This window comes from Drosophila navojoa, chromosome 3 (assembly GCF_054131105.1).
Source record: "Drosophila navojoa isolate 15081-1374.11 chromosome 3, UAZ_NAV_1.0, whole genome shotgun sequence".
Lineage (NCBI taxonomy): Eukaryota > Metazoa > Arthropoda > Insecta > Diptera > Drosophilidae > Drosophila > Drosophila navojoa.
Window position 1 is genome coordinate 12,049,881 of NC_142891.1, and position 20,431 is coordinate 12,070,311.

Consider the following 20,431-nt stretch of genomic DNA (forward strand, 5'->3'; position numbering starts at 1 on the left):
TTGTATAGCTTACGTTTACAGCGCATAAAGCTTAACATTTATACTGCATGCAAATGGACTTTTATTGAAACAATCAACATTATTCCGCTGCATTTTAGACAATGAATTAAACACTGATTAAAATTTTTAATGGTTGCTAAAATTTCATTATATATTCGATGCAATAATACGCATAAATAATTCAAATGTGCATAAAACAAACAGAGCAAAGAGGCTGCACAGTCAAGAGCTGTTTAGTGAAATCAACACACATATGTAGTCACACTTACACATTTACCTACGTACGTTCTTTGAGCGCAAAGCTCCACTCAATTAGAGTCTACACACAATCCACAAATGGGCGCACAGAAAGCTGAAATGAACAGTTCGCTAATGGTAGCTGAGAGGATCCACAAGTGCACGTAAAATCGCATACACGCACACATACAACAATTAACGGATCAGTAGAGTGGTGTGTGTGCATGGAAGTCTACCACGAGTGTGGATAGTGAAAGCGTGGGAATTTATTCTTGTTGAGTGATTCCTGAGATGTTCTTGTATTTAAGTAAGCTCTAAGCTCTCTCTACCTGTTAGTTGATTGCGGACTTTCATTTAGTTTACATCATACCGCATTACTTTTTCACGTAAATTATGGGATAACTATCGTATTTATTTCATCACTTGACTTAACGTAAATAAAAAATTAAAAGCGTTTAGTTAGCTTTTTGGAGTTTTGTGCGCGCTTGATTATATTTATATTTATTATTTATATAATTTTATTGCATTTAGAATATTTTAAATTATATACTCATATTAGCGCAACAAGTAAATTACAATTTTTGGCTTTTTAAAAAATCAAATAACATTTTATATCATTTATTATTTGGCTGTTTGCAAGATAAATAATTGTTAATCAATAGCAGGGTTTGTAAAGTCCTATCAAATATATATGGACAGCTAACATGGCGTACATTTAAGCGGCAATTTAATGATTTTATTGCTACGTAGCACACGAGGCCAATAAAATGCCAATAATCTGTCAATTTGCTAAATCAGTCCCAGTTGTTGGGCCATTAAAGTAGCTGACTGCAATATATATGTGTATATAAATACAGCTCGCAAATTCCGGTCACAAAAGTTCATAAAACAATATAAAATATCCGTTCGTTTCGTTCATTGCGCCACAATAAAAAGATGGCGCCGTCTAAAGGCCATGGCCAATAGCGGCCAGAAATTGTCAATGTGAAAATGCGACAAGTTAATTTATTTTTGGGGCGCGCAGGCGATAAAAACACAGGCAGCGACGCGTCTCGCGGGGCATGGGCGGCGACAACAAACAATACAATACAAGCTGACAGTGATACTGTGCTGGGAGGAGGGGCGGGATCGGAGCGGGGGCGGTGGCAACGATCAACCAATTAAAGGTAACAAAGAGCAGCCAGAGCAGCCGATAATAAGAGGGCGGCAAAAATGGAAGCCAGCACACAATACACAATACATTGAGAACAATAAACCTATGACAATGTTATTAAGTGGTCAGCATTGCTCTATGAGAGTTTGGCGTCGCGTCCTCGTGGCAGTGCAGTCGATAAGGAGTCAAGGCAGAGCAGCGCAAGGGCAACCAGCACAAGCGCCCAGCCTCATAAATTTGCCCAACAAATTGCCGTCAATAATGATATGGCACCAGAGAGCAGCCCGAAAAAAGGGAAGAAATTGAATTGAAAACGAAAGGCGACTCAATAGCGGCTTATTTACGACGAATCGGCGGCTATACGAACTACAGCTTGAAGATGAAGTTAGAAAATTGAAAGCTATTCAAGGGGACTTTCAGTTGATACATACTTAATGAAAGTAATAAACTACAGGCATAAGAATTACAATTAATTAGAGAAGAATGTTTAATATTATTTAAAAAAATATCTTGCTTAATATGTTTTCATTAAATAAGAATAAATAAAAACCGTTAAATAGGATTTTCCTTCCCCATTTAATAATAATAACAAGATAGTTATTTATGAAATAGAATATCTGTTATTCTCACACCTGTTCATAAGACTCATCTTCTTTCAGGCCTTACCCTTAATGTTTTCATGTGTTTCCAAAGCTTATTACGATATTATACATAATTATTAATAAACTACTTTCTACTTCCCAGTGTCAAGTCCGCCCACCACCCAACCGCCGCCCACAACAACAACTTTGCCCACAACGACAACAACAATGAACTTACCCTTTGACGGCAATTTGGCATTCGATGGCCTGGGCGGAGACGTGCCCACAAATTCGGTGATTGTAATTGACAAATGTGAGTAGTTCAGCCAGTTTAGTATTGTTCAATTACTCTAATAATTGGACTCTAATTTGCAATTTTAATTTGTTTCCCCAACTGGCAGTGGGCATTAAATACCAATCGAATTTGAACGAGATCGGCAAATCCGAACAGAAGCTAATGGGTGGCAATCAGGAGGGCTACGACTGGTCCAAGGGCAAGGCCAGCGGAGGTCGAGGACCACGTGCTATCTGCTGGCTGCTAACGCTACTTTCACTCCTGGCCATGCATTCGCGTCAATAAAAACTTAAGAGCAAAACAGTATTAATAAAGTGCCATTACAAGGATGAGAACAACACAAAATGAACTCCAGCAATAGAAAATAACCTAGTGTGCTCTAGTCGGTGATGACCGATTCGAATATACCCCCGCTTAGTTTATACTTGTCTTTACACAAATACACATACACACAGGCGTACAAGTTTCTTCTGTGAGATTTTTAGTAAATTTCAAATAGTACAGGGTATAGCACAGAGCTCCTAGGGCATTTGTCTATCGGTCTACCTTGCTTTACCCATCCCAGAATTTAAATGCAAACAGAAATGGCAGTAAATTAGTTACAATAATTAAATGAACAGAAGACAAGCTAATGCTCTTTCTTCTCCCTCAAGATATCATAGGCCATTCGATATAATTTTCAGTACTTCAGTATTAATTTGCATATGTGTGAATAAAATATAATTCTAGTTCATTTTAATCTATGATGATTTAACATGATTTGCATTTTATTGTAATTAGTTATGAATCGTCTTCCCATTAATGACGCAATGTATAGAGCGAGCAGTATGTTTTTATTTTTAAAGTCAAAGTTCATATTTGATTCCGCTTCGGTTTCATAGTGTGTAATTAAAATATTTATTGCAGCCGCACCGGTTAACATTACAATTGATTACAATTTCATTCGAAAATAATTTATTTTTAAATTTGTCTCTTTGTCAGCCCGAACCGAAAGTTAAAGTATAAAACAATGCATAAGAGCAAACAAGAATACTTAAATAAGCATAATTGTTGACAAATGGTTAAAAAAAAAAGCATACATACTGAAAAAATATATAAAATCTAGACAACAAACATATGTAAATAATTAGACACACATAAAGAATTGTAAATTATGTACTCGTTATAAGCATTACGTTAAATTGCGCTTAAATTTGTATGAAGTTAGACAGCTTTGTGTTTATAAAGTCCATAAAAGAGAAACTCTTCCTCTCCTGTCTCCATTGAATCCGGCATCAGTGATCCGAGAGAGTGGAGAGGCTTGAATCAACACGGCAGAGCAATTATGATATGAAACAATCGATGATCGGCACATGAAACATATTTAAATATATTATATATCCTGAACTATGCTCACATATTCAAATGGCAGCCTAATTAAGAACTAAACTACATATAAACGAACATAAATATATCATAGGCTTTAGTTTGTGTTTCTTAATGATAAGAGTGATAATGTACATTTAATGAATTGCATCCGCAGTCAACAAGAGGCAGCAGCGGATTAAATTACATAATGAGATTGCTTAAAGTGCAAAACATGAATATAAATAATATAAATATAATGTATTTAATTGTTCGTTTGCTCTCGATAATTTATTTATGAAAGCTTCTTTCTTGCAGAGCAGTAAGTATAAAAAGTTACATTTTTAAATATATATTCAAGAATGCTTAATAAAATATATATGTATGCACATTATAAACAAAATTAACTAAACCTTATATTTTACATTTCATAATAATTTAGATATACTTGGCAGCAGAATTTGCAACTTTCTTAAAACCAAAAGCTCAACAGACAAATGCTTCTTCATTCCTGATCTAAGCTCAAAAGCTCCGCTCTTTTAAAAGCTGGAATAGAATCCACAAAAGCTAACACATTTTGCGGCACAACTAAGCGCGATTGCTTTCTACTTGCTGAGAGGATCCACACGTGACGTACACACATACACACATGCCGTTAGCTATATGGAGTGTAGCCTGGAAGGGAGAGAATAATCTTAGTTGAAAGCTCATTATTATTCAAGCTCTCTATTCGTTTATTCGCGAGCTGTCGTATTTAGTTTCTCTTTATTTTTACACAGTAATCTTGCTTATTTCCTCTTGCATAACATAAATACAAATATTTATATCATACATACAATACATTTACCTTTATTTGTTTGACGGCAATCGATATGTTAACCACATTTGACACGATCAACTAAATTACTGCATAATTGGATGTTTATATATATTTATTCATATTATATATATGTACACAGTTGTATCTATAAACAAAGTGACAATGAGTGATAAGAAGAACAATTTTAATATATGTATATATTATTTTTAACTCACGACTCACAAGCTCGTAATTCCAATGGATATTTAACATACAATCCACAAATGGGCGCACAGAGTGTGCAGTGCGTGACTTGAATCAAAGCTTTTTAGAAGCTTAAATGAGTACGTTGCTATCGGTGGCTGAGAGGATCCACAAGTGCATCAAAAACGCATACACACACATACAACAATTAACGGATCAGTAGAGCGGTGTGTGTGCATTGTGGCCTGTGAGTAATGTGGATAGCAAAAGCGTGAGAACTTTTTCTTGTTGAGTGATTCTTGTATTGTTTTTATATTTGCGTAAGCTCTAGGCTTCCCATTTAGTTGTTTGCGGACTTTCGCACAGGTCGGAGGTGGAGCACAATTTAGTTCTTTTTCTGGCGATCTACCTGCAGATTACGTTTTTATTTTTGTTATAACTATCGATTTAACAAGTCACTAATGTTAATTAGTTCTTAAGATCATATAATGATATATATAAAATCGTAATTGAGCATAAATAAAGATTTATTGTCAACTAAATTAAATGCATGTCTGTGTATGATTCCAACTTATTTGCTTTTTTGTCTTCGGCAACCTGGCGCTTGAACCGCATTGAAAATTACTTTATACACTTGAATTCGCAACCGAGCTGAACTGAATTAGTTGCAGTTCGACCTAATATTACCTTTCCAGCTGAGGATACTGTTGAGCGCAAAAATAACTCAATCAACATGAGCTATAATTTAGCAACGAGCTTACGTTCCACTATGTTAGTTAACATTAACGTTGCTAAATTAACATTTTCAATGTGTTGATCATTTCTGTTCTCCTGGTATTTCAGTCCGATTTACTAGTGTCTAACAGCTGAAGGCTTCTGCTGAGCGCAAAACTTTACATAACTCAATTGACATGAACTATTATTTAGCAGCGAGCTTACGTTCCACTCTGTTAGTTAACATTAGCTATGTTAAATTAACATTTTCAATGTGTTGATCATTTCTGTTCGCCTGGTATTTCTGTCCGATTTTCATTAAAAATCGGTTCAATTTGCCAGCCTCAGCCATGCCGACGCCCCGAAGATATGCTACGATATTTTTATTTAACAGATTAACGTCGAGTTTAAATGAAACAAATCCGAAATAATACAACTTCCACATATTAGTTAAATTTAAGAGCTATATATTAGGCAACTATGTATACACCGTGTATATATTTATATACATTGATACAATAGAGGCACAAATGTCAAGTGGAGAATCAACCAAGAATGACCAGAAGAGATATATTTAAAGGCTTAACACAGTTTTGTGGTCGTGTGCGACGATTTCTGATTTTATTTGATTTCGTGTTTGTGCAGCACTTTGGGTAGCAGAACGTGAAATTGTTATTGAGTCCGTGGGCGTTACCCACTCGAGTGCCAACTGCACATCAGTGCACATCAGCAAATGCTTACAGCTGCCAGCAGACATTGTTGCTGCATAGCTAAGCTCTGCAGAGCTCCTGTTTGCTGGCCACAAAAACCCCAAGATAAATATTTTGCCAAGCGCCGGCAAATGCAACGTGATGCCACTTGCCCTACGTGGCGTATGCGCAATGCAAACACAATAGACCCACTCGCCGTCCGCCCAGCCAAAGAGGCGGGTGGCGAATGTGCTAAAGACGCTGATGATGCATTCAACATCCACTTATACACTTGACAACTAAAGCTGAATGGGCCAATTCAACAGCATGTTCTCAGCATGTTCCAATGGCTGGCTGGTCAGCAAACTCACAGCGCAGATCCAATATGCTTCCAATTTCGAAAATAATGCGAAACTAACTGCAAGAGAGAACCAATACTTGACATACATAGGTATGTAAAAAGAAGATATCACAGAAATAAATAAATAATTATATGTATATTTGTAAACCATAAAATAATTTACTTTGAATGATATTTTTGGGTTCCAGACTTTAAATGGAAAGCCAAAAATTTATTACATATAAATTGATCATAAAAAAATAGTGGCTAATAAAATGTTAAATAAATGAATTTTGGTTTGACTTGGTTTGGGTTCGGTTCAATTTGTTTTTCATTGATATAGATATAAATATCCTCGTCTAATAAATCGTTAAAATATTCCGAAGGATCGTAAGAAGCTATAGCCGTCGGTATGTTAATATATACATATAAAGTAAATGCTTACTTGCATTGCCAAGCCAAGATCATAAGCAAAAAGCAGACATGCCTATACCATCCACTGTTGTAGAACTAGAGACCCCATATGGGATTGTTAACCTACAGTACTCACCGTCTTTAGATGTTAATTATAAATACGCGTGGATTGAGCTTGATCATAACTTTATTTATGAAATTATATTTAGGCTTATGCTAGGCTTGACACTCAATTAAAATAATCTTATCAATATTAAGTCTTTGCTTCTTACAAAAATATACATTTATAATATATTTATATACGTCGACTCGCTTAAAGAAAATCTCATTTAATAATAACAATAGTTATTTATGTTTTATAGATTTTCCATGCCGATGCACACCACAGCATAAGCCTGGGCGGGGCCTTAGAATTAGAATATTGTGTTGAGTTATTTCGATTATAATTGCCCTAGCTAAATTTGTAATGGATACTATGAAGTAACACTAGCTCACTAGTCTTTCAACTGAATAATAAGAGTTTATTAGGAATAAAAAAGATGTTTACAACATTATATGTTAGTGCCTATAGATATATGTATAAGTGCGTATATCTACTTATGATTAGTTGGACGACGAATCACTTATTCAATTAAACCAGAACGCTGCGCTGCTGCATCAGCGTGTCGATGATCTTCTCGATGTGCTCACTGCAGCTGCCCAGACACGTGTCCGCATACTCGAAGAGGAACTGCATGAAGCTCTCGAGCTCCTCCATGGAGCAGGCACTGAACCCATTGCTGCGTGCCAGATTCTCAATGGTGCGCAGCTTCTGGGCATACTCCGGCCTGCTGCGGCACTGCTTGAACGTGGCCTCGTTCAGCTTGGGCGGCAGCTGGAAGCTGCGAATGCGCTCCTCCACGCTCTTCAGTTTATTTTGCTGCTGCTGCAGGGTTCGCAGCATTTGGGGCATGCTCATTGGGGGCTTGGGCCGGGCAACCGGGGGCAGTGTTTTATCGAAGAGCTCGTCCAAGGGCACCGCCTCATACTCCTGGCTGAAGAGGTCCGGCGAGAAGGAGAGACGGCCGCTATGGTTGCAATTGCTGAAGCTGTCCGATTCGAACTCGGTTTGGTCCAGATCGCTGGTCTTCATGGCATTGTTGGAGCCATTGTACTGGCTGTTGGGCCAGGCATATTTGCTGCGCCCCTCCAGCCCATTGCTGCCGCCCGTCTGCAGGCCCACCAGCATGCTGTAGCTGCTCTCGATGGAGAACTTGGGCGTTGTCACCCAGAATTCGGGCACACTGCTGAACTCGAACTGATCGACGCCGAAGCGCAGCTCCAGTTCTGGGCAAGTTCTCAGCTCCGCGTCGAGGAACTCAAACAGACGCTCGATCTTCTCGCCGGGCATGTACTTGCCGCTGAAGGGCACGGCCAGATCGCCGCTGGCGAACCAATAGTGCGAGGAGCCCTTAACGCTCGCCGGTCGCTCCGGCAGCTCGTTGGCCTCGCTCTCCGTTGATCTGCAAAACTTGTGCGCATCAATGCCAAAGGTCAGCTCACGTGTCTCCCAGGCCTTTTGCGTGAAGATCTCGTAGAGTAGACGCAGTCGATCCGTTGTATTGTGCGCTATTTCCAGGCCCACGGTAAAGTCGCCGGCAGTGATCCAAAACTTGGACAGTGGCGTGCTGGCCTGCTGATCCTCCAGCTGCGAGGAGCTCATCTCGACTGTGGGCGCATTGGCAAAAAAGTCGCGCTCACTGCACGTCGACGGCGTGGTTGGCGTATCGCACGTGGCACCCAAATCCAACGGATGATCCTCCCGGATCACTTGCATGGCCAGCGAGCTGCGACGCGACTTGTCCAGCTGCTGCTGCTGTTGCTGCTGTCCATTTGGCCCAATCGGACTGAAGAGCTGCTGCTGGGCAGCGCCGGCACAGCTGCGCCCCTTCACAGGCGTGGAGAAGCCGGAGGGCTTCGTGTGGACCATGCCCGCCGAGGAGCCACGCAGCGGACTATTGTCCATGGCATCATTGGAGCACGTCTCAAAGCCCTGATCTATGAAACTGTCGCGCAGCTGCGGATCGAAAGACGCACGCGGCGTCTGCATCGGCGACTGATCACTGTCCGCGTTCGGCGAAGGCGACGACATCACCGTCAGCGTGTACGCCGACTTGATCTTGCGCGGTGAGTTCACCTGGCGCATCAGCGATCTGTCCAGCTCAATGTAGCTCTGCTCCGGCATCGGCATTGGCATCGGTTGTGGCATTGGTGGTGCGGTTGATGACTTCTTCTTGACCTGCTGTGCTGCCGGCTTGTAGTCGGAATCCGAATCGGTGCTGGTCACAGCATTGGCCGTGGCCTCCACAATCGAGTTCTCCTTCTTCCAGGTGAGCGTACGGCGCATTTTCTTCTTGCGCGGCGGCCGCACGGGCTTGGCAAATTCAAAATCAGCTGCCTCATTGGCCATGCCCGGCATTTCTGGCTGAGATTCATCACTGGTTATCTGTAAGGTCATAATGAATGGTTAGATTATTAGATTGGGATTAAAAGTGTTTGTCTTCTGCGGGTGAAAGTGTTCAAAGGTAAACTTGGAAGCATTTAGAGTCTCGTGTATTTCACAATTTAGAAAATACGATATTGAAAGGAAATTCGAATGAAGGATTTGTAAAAGCCTAAGGATTATTCTTTTTCAGACTCGCAAACTTTCTCTGTATTTCCGTGCTCTCAGTGCTACTTTTAGATATATTAGCTTGGCTGCCTTTGCAAATGAGGGCGGACTCACCTTTGGCAGTGTGGATAAACCAGATTCGCTCTCCTCAGCCTCAGATTGCTTGCAGCTGGACGAGCTGCTCGAGCTGATGCACGTGGATTGCGTCTGTCCGAGACTTGGACGAGGCGCCGGCACAGGCGGTGCCTGGCGCTTGAGTTTGCGCGGCGTGGGCGTAACTGGAGCAACTGCATGTGCGGCCATGGATGTGGTTGGAGTTGGGGTGGTTGCCGTGTCCACATCTTTGTCTTCCACATAGCTGGCCTCTTTGGTCTTGCTCTCCAGCTCCAGCTTGGCAATGGCCTCCTCGAGCAGACGCTCAACGGCCGACTTCTGGCTGATGTCGCCCATGGAGCTGGCCGTGTTCTGAGCCGGCTGCTCCTCGCTGCCGCTGGCTATCTCAATGGTCTGGTCGCTGTTCGACACGCAAGTGATATCGAACAGAATACCGTTCTCGGCGCTGAGCCAGCTGTAGAAGAGGCTCTCGAGCGGCTCGTTTTGAAAAAACAGATGATTGTCGGTGCCGGCGCGCTCCTGCCGGGTGCGTCGTATCTTCTTGGGCGGCGCATATGCCTCAGTGGGCAGCACGCTGCGTATGGCAGCCAAGTTGCGCTTCTGCGAGGCGCACTGCAGACCCCGTCCGCCCGGCTTGGCACTCACATGTCGCTCCGGGCTGGGCCTCAGAACCACCGTCAGTGTGCTCACGTGCAGCGGTGGCGCCGGAGACTGGGATTTGGATGATGTGGCCAGTGGCGTCGCTGGTGTTAGTGGCGGTCGGGGCGGACTGTTGCATGAGTGCAGCACACACTTGGCCTCGAGCTCCTGGGCCAAATGCTTCACACTGGCCTGCTGTTCGGCCACGACCTCGCCGCGCGCCATTTGCTTCGTGGCCTGAGCTTTGAGGTCAGCCGCATGCTCATTGAATTTCGGGTGCTTGGCGGCAATGTCGCTAACAAATTTGTTGAAAAGCAACACCTTATCCTTGACGCTCAGCTCGCGGAACACATCCTCGGCCACCAGGCAGGGCCCATGGCCAAACGACTCCTGCTGCTCCTGCTCGAGCTGTTCGGCCAGCTTCTGTCTGGGCTGTGGCTGTGGCTTCGGCTCCGGCGACAAAGACAACTCATTGTGCAGCGTGGCGTATTGAGGCGCCTCGGTGCGGCGCATTACCTGGTTGATCTTCGAGTTGAACAATTGTGCCATCTCCTTCACCTTCATGGGCAACTTGCTGCCGGCGCTGATCCTGTTGGCGCCACGCACCGACTGTGGTGTGGCCAGCCGGGGCTGCTCGTATTTCTGCTTCAACTCGCTAATCTTCTGCTTGCCACTGTCCGGCTTCTGTGGCTTGGCCTGCACCTGGGCTGGCTGGCTGGCCAGTTTGGCAATGGTGCTGGCCACCTTGCCCGTGCACGGAATGCTCGAAGCATCTTTGCTGGGCGTTACGGGCACCTCTTCGTCGAAGTACCTCATCAGGTTCTCAATGCTGGACAGGTCCAGGTCGGTGATCTGTAGGCGTGACGGTGTGTTGTACGAGTTCTGGTGCTCCAGTGCAGTGAGAAATCGATCGTCGTCCAGGGCGGAGACCTCGAAGAGCTCCTCTCGCGTCATCGTCGCACGCAGCAGGCCACGCGCATCGCTGACATCGCAGTAGGCGTGCCGCGATCGCCGCTCCTCGATCTCGGCATTCAGCTGCAGCAGCTCGTCGAGATCGGCGCTGTTCATGGCGGCCGTGTCCACCACCATCTCGTGCTTATTGTTGGGCGTCGAATTGCTCAGCACCATAATTTGTATTTTGTTTTGATTTTCTATTCACTTCTTCCTCTTCTTCTTCTGTTGCGTTGTTCACGTTAGACGTTGCAGTTTGTAACTGTGAGCGGTGACGTTGTGGCGACTCCTTTTAAGTGCCCCAGGTAGACGCAGCTATGCAAACTCGCGCTTTTATTACACCCGCTAATCCGGCCAACATCGGGTCAGGTCATCTAATCATGGCGCAGCTGTCGCTCGGGTTTTTACAGCATTCCATTAGCAGCGCGTACCTTCCAGGAAGCCCCAGACTGGCCGACCTGTGTGTGAATAGGCAAAAAGGCAACAGGTAAGTGGCATATCATCTAGAAGTGTCCATGGTTAATACGTTAATAAAGTTAACAAATTGCGCGCGTTGACTCGGCCTCTCGACTACCTCACAATAAAATCGACAGAAATTCAGGGATGAACAAAGGTGTTGCCAATTTATGAGGGCCTACGACGCGGCAGTAGGAGCAGCGAGCACCGACAGATCTTGAAACAGGGCCTGATAACTTTAATGGCCAAGCGGCCATATATTAGCATTAGCTTATGCACTTTACTAAATGATTTAAATAAACAAAAACATATTTATATATTCTCTTTAAATTTATAGAGGTAATAAATAAATAAATTCAGTTGTGCAAATGCAAAATGTGTAAGAAAATTATGATCAAATTTTAATAGCAAAAATATTTAACGGCCGAGCTAAATATATATTCTATAATAAATATACTAAATAAATATTGGAGGCATAATTAGTATTAATATCATTGATTAATTATTGTTTTCCAACTTGATCTATGTTAAATTTCAAAATGTCTAATCAATAATCAAATTAAAATGTGGTATGATAAAATTGAAGCAAATTAACTTAACATTTAAAAAATATATATATACATATTTAGATATATGTATATATATATACGTTTATGCGTGAAAAGTATTTCAATTTCAATTTTTTTTAATGGTTGAATTTATTAACATTTTAAAAATCGATATAAGTTCTCAAATATGAAATTAAGATCATAAAATTAATTTGAAATTGTAAGAGAGATGAGATTGTAAGCAAGCTTTTAAAAAAATAAAATAAATTCCTAAAAAAAAAAAATAGAAAATGTAAAGTTGTAAATGTTATAATATTGTAATTTATAAATTTATTAAATAAATAACTCATTTACACTGGCGAAGATCTAAGCTACCAATGTTAAATTTCACTTAAAGCTAGCTTTAATTTTATATAAACATAAATTAAGTTGAATGTTGTACATTTCCATTTGGACTATTTTTAAATTTTATAATAACAATATAACATAATATGATGTAAATTATAATATATAATAATATAATAAAATATATAAATTTATATATACTTGAGTGGATCTCAGATAAATCTATAACGCTGTTGATTTTCAATTTTAATAATATTTATAATAATTATTTCTTATATATATGATATTATTGCACTCAAATAAATAATATCCAGCAATAGTTATATTGGTACCTTCCTCATACACTGCCAACTTTTGTACACCTGCCCAAGAGACACCCTCTAAATGCAAACCTCCTCGAACAATTCAGCTGAAATTGTGTAAAGCCGGCACTTGGGCACATTCATACATGGCATACAAGAGACACACATTAAATATTTGTACCCAAAAGTATGCAATAAACTGAGCTTTATGCCAGTGGCAAAGAGCTCTCAAAGAGCTGACTGAAGACGCCGCAGAATGCGAGTGCTAACTAGACCCCAGAGAGCCGAGAGCCACAATGAAAATCACACACATGCGAGAAAATTTCAACATGTCACTGGGGCGTAGCTTTGATTTCATTGGATTTGTGGCAGCTGGCTGTGTCGTCAAGAGATAGATAGAGAGCGGGAGAGGGAGAGGGGGAGACTTTGTGGTTGGCATCAGCGAACCGGCAGTTGGCGCCAGCCTTATGCAAATCAGCGCCAAAGCTGTAAACGAGAAAGACTTCAGCCAGGTGCTAAACTCGAATGGCATCGGCGCTGAGGGCTGATGATGACATTTGGTTGTTCTCTTGGCAGCGACATTATTTGAATGCAGTAGATGAGTTTGGGCCTTCGATTCGACCATTTCAATTTGCTAATAGCCACGTGGCATATTCGCACGCATGGAAAGTTGCAGCTACCGAATCTAGTCTAGACAACAAATTTGCCAAACAAAACCCAATGGGTAAAAGGTTTTTCCACAATTTTCATTCACATCTTTTTCACATTTTCCCCCTCATAACGTTTCTTTGTCTGTCTGTCTGTTTGTTTGTTTTTGCCTTGCTTTCAATAACTTTAATATCAATTCTAGACGCCGGAAATTGAATTACTTACTCAAGTAACTTGAGAGCAAGAACAGAACACAGAAAAAAACGAAATCGTGGGGGCTATTCATTGACTTTAAGATGCGGAGCCAACCGCAAGCATTTAGTTCATCCCTCCACTTTGCGCGATTTACCAAAAGTACGCCGAGGTTAAGACAGGCTAAGGCTGTTGGGATCAAGGGGAACTGCAAGTGGGAGGGGTCAGCTTGCTCGCTGCATGCGTAAGTGGGCATTTAACAAGGCAAACAGTTTGCTCGGCCCCAAGTTACTTTTGATTTTTATGCGCCCAGTCTTTGCCCTTTACATACTTGGCTAAGTTTATCAGGCAGCTATTGACACATATCAAATTTTATAGCAGAAAATCTCCATATCTAAAGAGAGTTAAGCTATCCATGTCTGGTTTGCATGCTGACTCCGAATCACAGCGAACGAGTGGGAGTCAATGATCAGCAGCAGCATAAGAACTCTGCAAGAGAACTGTTAATAATGCCCCTTTACATACTCAACTATGATAATCTGTGAGTTCTGTAGTCTAGTCTATTCTCTCTGGAATGGGCGGATCATCATCAGCATCAGCATAAGCGCATCTCAGTCGGACTCCAGCCAAGCGTAATTGAATTATGAAATTCGTGGCTCGACAAGGCGCCGCTGCCGCGCCGCACGCAGCTGCCGATGCATTGATGCAGGCAGCTGGCCAAGGACATGCAGAGGGACGTAGCGTTAAGGGAGATGAGCCTGGGCTCGGGTAGCCATTGAATCGTTAACGGCATTTTAAGTATTCTTGCACTTTCTGCACACACACACACACACACACACACTCAGCCGTTATGAGGCAAATATTTTTAATTTTCGCGTTTTTCTCATGTTAATAATTTAATAAATTAAAATGCAATTTTGCTTTGCTCTTTGCCACTTGGCTTTATCCGTGCGCACTCCATGAAATATTTGTCGAAAAAGTGAAATTTTTAATATAAATAATTATCGTGTCAAGCTTTCACTTTGATAAACCATATACAGGTGCATCTACTTACGGCTTATTAAATATAAAGCAGTTGCTAAAATATGCGCACAGCATTTTGTTAATATTTATCACCGAGCAGAACATTATTTTCGCTTAAACTGTGGCGCGCTTTAAAAATAATTATTTATTCACGCTTTGTCAATTTTGATGAGCTGTGTATGTGTGCGCCTGTGTGTGTGTGTGTGCGCATAGGCCACAGATCCGTATTTAATTAAAATGTCATTAATTAAATGCAAATCAAGCCTATGCTTTAATGATTAGGCATTAAATAAATTAAAAAATAAAATGAAAAAGTATAAAAAATATAGAATGACTAGAGTTCAAACCTAGTTTTAAGTAAAATCGTATAGTTTCTTTTTCGATGGGCTTTTAAAATTTTCCATTCGATCACTGCATCATTTATGTCATAAATGCTTAATAAATTTGAATAATAAATTTATATATTATAGTAAATTTAAGAATTATTTAAAGACCTCAGAGCATACTGGACCGAAGCTTTATGGAAACTTTTCATCTGTGGTAATTAAAGTTTTTAATTTCTACTTCTCCTGGCCTCCATGTATTATATGCTCGTTATCTTCATATAACAATTTTTTCATATAAAATATTATTAAAATATATTTATTTGATTAACTTGTCTAAAAAGAAGCAGCAACAAAATATGAAAGTTTGCAAAAAATTAATGAAAAATAAATACTTTTCATATATTATAAAATGTAAATTTTCTATAAAATGATTCTTTAGATTTAATATTTGTATTTATATAATATATAAAAAAATATAATATTTTAAATGAACAATTAAATAATTTAAATATATAATATATCAGCAATAGTTGAGCTGTTCAGCTGTCAAAATTAAAATTTGAATATTTAAATATAATACTAATTAATAAAAGTAATGTCTGCTTAGTATTTATTTTCTTTTGCAAAGTCATTTTACGGTTTTGTAAGTTAAAAATAATATAAAGAATTATAAACATCAAATAATTGTACAATTAATGCCAGAACAATCAGTCAGCGACAAATTGTGCTCTAGCGAATCACTAATGGGGCCGATAAGGCGGCAAGTGCGGGAAACGTCACAACTAGACGGCCGGCCGCACAAAGAAAACGATTGCCATCAAATTCATATCTCACATCTCTCGCCACATGTCGATCGCCACTCGCCGCTCGCCAATCGCCAGTGGAGAAGTCAAAAGTCCAATGCGCAGTGGCCAAGCCCCCCATCGAATGGTCCAAGCAGCCAGCGAATGCTAGAGTTTAATGTTTTGTAAATGCATAAATCAGGGACAGCATATCGCGAGCACTTGCCGTTCTCTGACCCCCGTGCGAACCTCTCGTGCGTTAGGTTAATCATTAATTGCAACGCCGAATTGCGTCATCCAATGCCTTATCAGGGCTCGGCAGCCGCGCGATGGCGACGCTGATGACAATTAATAACTAAAACATGAATTGAAACAATTTTCGAATTGTAATTCAAGCCGAACCGAACTGCACTGGAATCTTTCATAAAACTCATTGTAGAAAAAATAATTATTGGAAACTAATTAAAAGAGACAGAGCATTAAAGTGTGATAGAAATATCAACATGAATTTAAACATATATTTATATCTTTGAACTAAATACATTAAGGTTAAGATGATAAAAAATAAAAAAAATAATAATATACAGAATTTCAAGTATTTTTTATAATAGTTAATTTATAAAAATTGTAGATAATTTTCTATATTCAATATAAATTAAAACCTATAATTATATCTTTAAAATAAATACATATAAATAAATAATAATAGTTCAAGCTAAAAAAAGTAAAAAATAAATTTTAAAAATTACAAAAACAAAATTTCATAATAGTGAATTTATAAAAATTTTAGATTAGTTTTTATACTCACAAAAAATAAAAATTTGTTTTTATATCTTTAAACTAAATACATAAAAATCATAATAATTAAAGTTAAAATAAAAAAAAATTAAAAAATATATATATACATCAAAAATTTCATTAATCCTTTCTAATAGTCAATTATAAAAATATTTTTAATTAGTTTTTATAATCACTATACATACAAATTTCTATTTTTATCTTTAAACTAAGTAATCAAGAAAATATAAACAATTCATAATTTAATCAATAAATAAATATTCGTACAGCCAACTATAAATAGGTAGTTTTAATCAAATTTGATTTGTTTATAAACAAAACAAAGTGCCTGACATACAATATAAGTTCAAATAAATTCTATCATAATAATATGAGATCGAAAGTGAAACGAAACTTGAACCGATTGCAGTGGAAAATTTTCTGTGAGTGCCAAGCATAGACAAAATATTCCCCCAGCTTAACATACACTGCTATATCGAATTAGCCTAACTTAAAGTACAATTAAAATATTGTCGAGCCTAAGCAATTGATAAAAAAAACCTATTAATCATAAAATTTGTAAAGCATTATGCAATCTGAAACTTTGATTGCAGTGTATTAAATTATACAAAAATAATCTGATGCAATTGCTTATGCAATATCTTTGCATATTTCACGATAGTTAACTGAGTTCTTACATGGCAATAAACTTATTTAATACTTTAACGAAGACATGCACATTTCTGACAGTGTATCATAGATAAGCCGCCGCACACTAACTAAAAGAAAAGACGTATTTAAAACGTTGATAAGCGGCTCAAGCAAAATCAAATCAAATTAAATAAATGTAAAAAGCGCGCTGCAAGAATTAAACACACATACATGGGCACATAGGAGTGTATATGTGTGCATGTGTGTGTGTGTGTGATTTGAATGAATTAAAAACGAGTACATTAAAAATGGAAACGCGTGAAACGAGTTTTTAGTTGATTTTTAGCAAGCGACGAACGCGCAACGAAACCTTCTGCAAAACGAATAACGCAAATTGTGAACAACACTCAATCGAAAGCTTAAGAAATATATTTTCGAAACAATTTGCTGACATGTGTGCGCCTAAAGGAAACCAAAAACAACTACAACAACAACTGCTAGCACAACAATTGCTGCTCCGAATTGCAGTGCATATCATAGAACAGAACTAATACGAAGCCAAAAGAGAAAACTCAAGAAATTGAATACAGCTGTTATTAAATCGAAAGTGTTACGAAATCGAGAAAGGAAACTCACACAAAATGCGCCATCTCTGGGAACTCTGTCTGCTGCTGCTGCTGCTGCTGGCCAGCCAAGGCCAAGGTGTGAAGGCGCTGCCGACGGCTCATCTGAATCAAAGCTGCCGCCTGACTGCGGCCGAGTCGGCAACGGAGCCAGCCTGCAGCCCTGAGCTGAATCTGCGGCACATTCAACTGCTGAAGCGGTACATGAGACCGGAGCTGGATGCCTGCCAGGACTTTTATGCGTATGCCTGCGGCAATTGGCGGTCTGTGCACAAGATGGGCGAGTCGGCGATGTCGCTGAGCGGCGCACGGATCGATCAGCGCTATGTGGAGCTGTTCGAGCGGCTGCTGCATGTGCCCCGATCCACGGAGCACTCGTTGCCACTGTATGGGAAGCTGTTGCGCTACTATCACAGCTGCCGGGCGTTGGGCAAGCCGCGGCTACGTCGCTACCTGGAGCAGCTGCCGCACATTGGCGGCAGCCACTGGGCCGATCTGCTGGCGGTGCTGGGGCGCTATGGCTACCACGAGCATTACGTGAAGATCGAGGTGAGCCAGCACAATGCCAGCCAGCACATGATTGTTGTGATGCCGCACAACTACTACCTCAATCTGAGTCTCAGCGGCAGCATCTACAACGCCTTGAGGCGGCACACGCACGGCCAGTTGCCCAGCCTGAAGCAGTTGACTGAGCAGTTCAAGCAGCTCGAGCAGACGCTGCAAGAGTTGGCCCAGCCGCCGAGCGGCAGCAGCGACGAGGACACGGTAAGCACCTACACGCTGGAGCAGCTGCAGCAGGAGCTGCCGGGCCTGAACTGGACGCACGTATTGCACCTGCAGCTGGGCGCCATCTATCCGGGCAGCTATCAGCTGCTGGCCGACGATCTGCCGGCGCTGCGGCAACTGATCGGCTATCTCAACCGGGCCGATGCACGCCTCCTGCAGCTGTATAGCTGGGCGCGCTTCCTGCAGCATTTGATGCAGCTGCCGCACAATCCACTCAGCGATCCCCAGCCCAGCTTCAGTGCGAGCTCAGCGACCAGCTGTGTCCAGCACATGCGCAAGACTCTCTACCTGGCCATGAATTTCGCCTACGAGCGGAACTACTACGGCAAGCAACGGCAGGCGGACGAGCATGTCATCTTCGGAGTCTTCGAGGAGCTGAAGCAACAGTTCGCCCAGCAGCTGCGACTCAACACGCTTGGCCTGAATGCAACGCTGCTGGACGCCCTGCTGGACAAGGTGCAGGGCTTGCGGATCAATGTCGGCAATCTGCCGCGCAACGTGAGCGATCAGTTCTATGAGGAGTGCGTCCAGCACTGGCGAGTGGGCAACGATTTCTATGAGAATCACCTGAACAGTCTGCTGCACTACTACGATCATCTGGCCGAGCTGGAGCGCACAGAGGACGCGGCATTACGGCAGGTGTGGTTCAGCTTCAATCATCATGGACCCGAGCTGCTGGACAATATCGATGCCACGCCCTATTTCTATTGCCTGGGCAGCATTATAATAATGCCATACGCCTACATGCAGCTGCCACTATACGAGTCACAGTTCTGGCCAGCTCTGCTCTATGGCGATCTGGCCAACACTCTGGGCCACGAGATGCTCCACTCGATCGACACCTACTTTGTGGACTACGATGCCCAGGGCGAAATGCGCGACTACAGCGATCAGCTGGTGCTCAACAAGAACTACTTGAAGGCGGTGAACTGCCTCAATGACAGCGAGCACGTGATGTTGAACGAACGAATTGCCGACATCAGCGGCACACGTCTGGCGCTCAACACGTACATGAAGGACCCGCTGGAGAGACGCCACAATGGACGCTTGTACTTTGTGCAATTCGCGCAGTTCTTTTGCGGCGAGGAGGCGGACATCTATCACGATACGGGCAGCAAGCGCCTGAACTATGCCCTGGCCCAGATGCCCGAGTTCGCCGAGGTCTTCAACTGTGCTCCGGGCACGCCCATGAATCCAGTAAGCCGCTGCAGTTTCTGGTAGCGAGCCGATTCGCTGAATGATATAGAATATATGGTATAGAATATATAAACTCGAGGTTCTCTGTATAGTCTCGTGGCTGGTGTATAGCTTTAACTAGTTAAGCCATCAAGTATTGTAAATAAAAACAAAAAGTATGCTTAAGTAACTGCTGTCGCCTTGCGCTCTTTCAATCCATCATGTATCGTCTTACTTTTCATAGCCATCTATGCAATCCTCTGCCTCACATCAATATGCAGCACGCATCTGGCCAAAGAAATCCTTGACAGCCTAGCAGCCAGAGACAAGCAGACAAGGAGACAGGGAAACGAGCAAAGGTAGTTTGCAGTCAGCGAGACAAGTTAATTTTCAATTACGTGCACAACGTGTATGCGGGGAGAAGTCGAAAGCCAGCTGAATACACAACTGCGCCTACAAGCGAGACAGGAGAAAATAAAAACGAAAAACAAAACGAAAGAAAATTCTGCAGCTTGGCAACTAGTAAAATCTTAGACTACATGAACTTTTAAATGGGCTGCAAATGATATTATTTAGATTATAGTGATTTGCAGCTAAACTAAGAAATAAGTTAGGCTAACATTTTTATTTCAGTAGATGAGCTTACTTATTCTTTAATCTTTCGAATGAACT

At 41.4% G+C, this 20,431-nt stretch overlaps 3 protein-coding genes across 3 annotated transcripts in view; 2 read left to right on the forward strand and 1 right to left on the reverse strand.

The window, feature by feature from the left end:
- Positions 1 to 3,884, forward strand: part of DIP-epsilon (Dpr-interacting protein epsilon) — an 88,521-nt gene extending 84,637 nt beyond the window's left edge. The window contains exons 8-9 of the mRNA XM_089256789.1: positions 2,135 to 2,284; positions 2,373 to 3,884. Coding sequence (XP_089112915.1) covers positions 2,135 to 2,284; positions 2,373 to 2,551 — 329 coding nt within the window. The 3' untranslated portion in view covers positions 2,552 to 3,884. The remainder of the gene's footprint in view (positions 1 to 2,134; positions 2,285 to 2,372) is intronic.
- Positions 3,885 to 6,939: 3,055 nt separating this feature from the next.
- slam (slow as molasses) overlaps positions 6,940 to 20,431 on the reverse strand; it is a 78,367-nt gene continuing 64,875 nt past the window's right edge. The window contains exons 3-4 of the mRNA XM_089258615.1: positions 9,535 to 11,582; positions 6,940 to 9,255 (exon numbers count right to left, since the gene is read on the reverse strand). Of these exons, the coding sequence (XP_089114741.1) occupies positions 7,402 to 9,255; positions 9,535 to 11,301 (3,621 nt within the window). The 5' untranslated portion in view covers positions 11,302 to 11,582 and the 3' untranslated portion in view covers positions 6,940 to 7,401. The remainder of the gene's footprint in view (positions 9,256 to 9,534; positions 11,583 to 20,431) is intronic.
- On the forward strand, positions 17,431 to 19,949 carry Nepl4 (Neprilysin-like 4). The gene has a single exon (XM_030387406.2). The coding sequence runs from the start codon at positions 17,816 to 17,818 to the stop codon at positions 19,802 to 19,804; it is 1,989 nt and encodes a 662-aa protein (XP_030243266.1). The 5' UTR covers positions 17,431 to 17,815; the 3' UTR covers positions 19,805 to 19,949.

What these genes read in the sequence shown, in the direction of transcription:
- Nepl4 (XM_030387406.2), top strand. Translation starts at nt 17,816, where the DNA reads ATGCGCCATCTCTGGGAACTCTGTCTGCTGCTGCTGCTGCTGCTGGCC.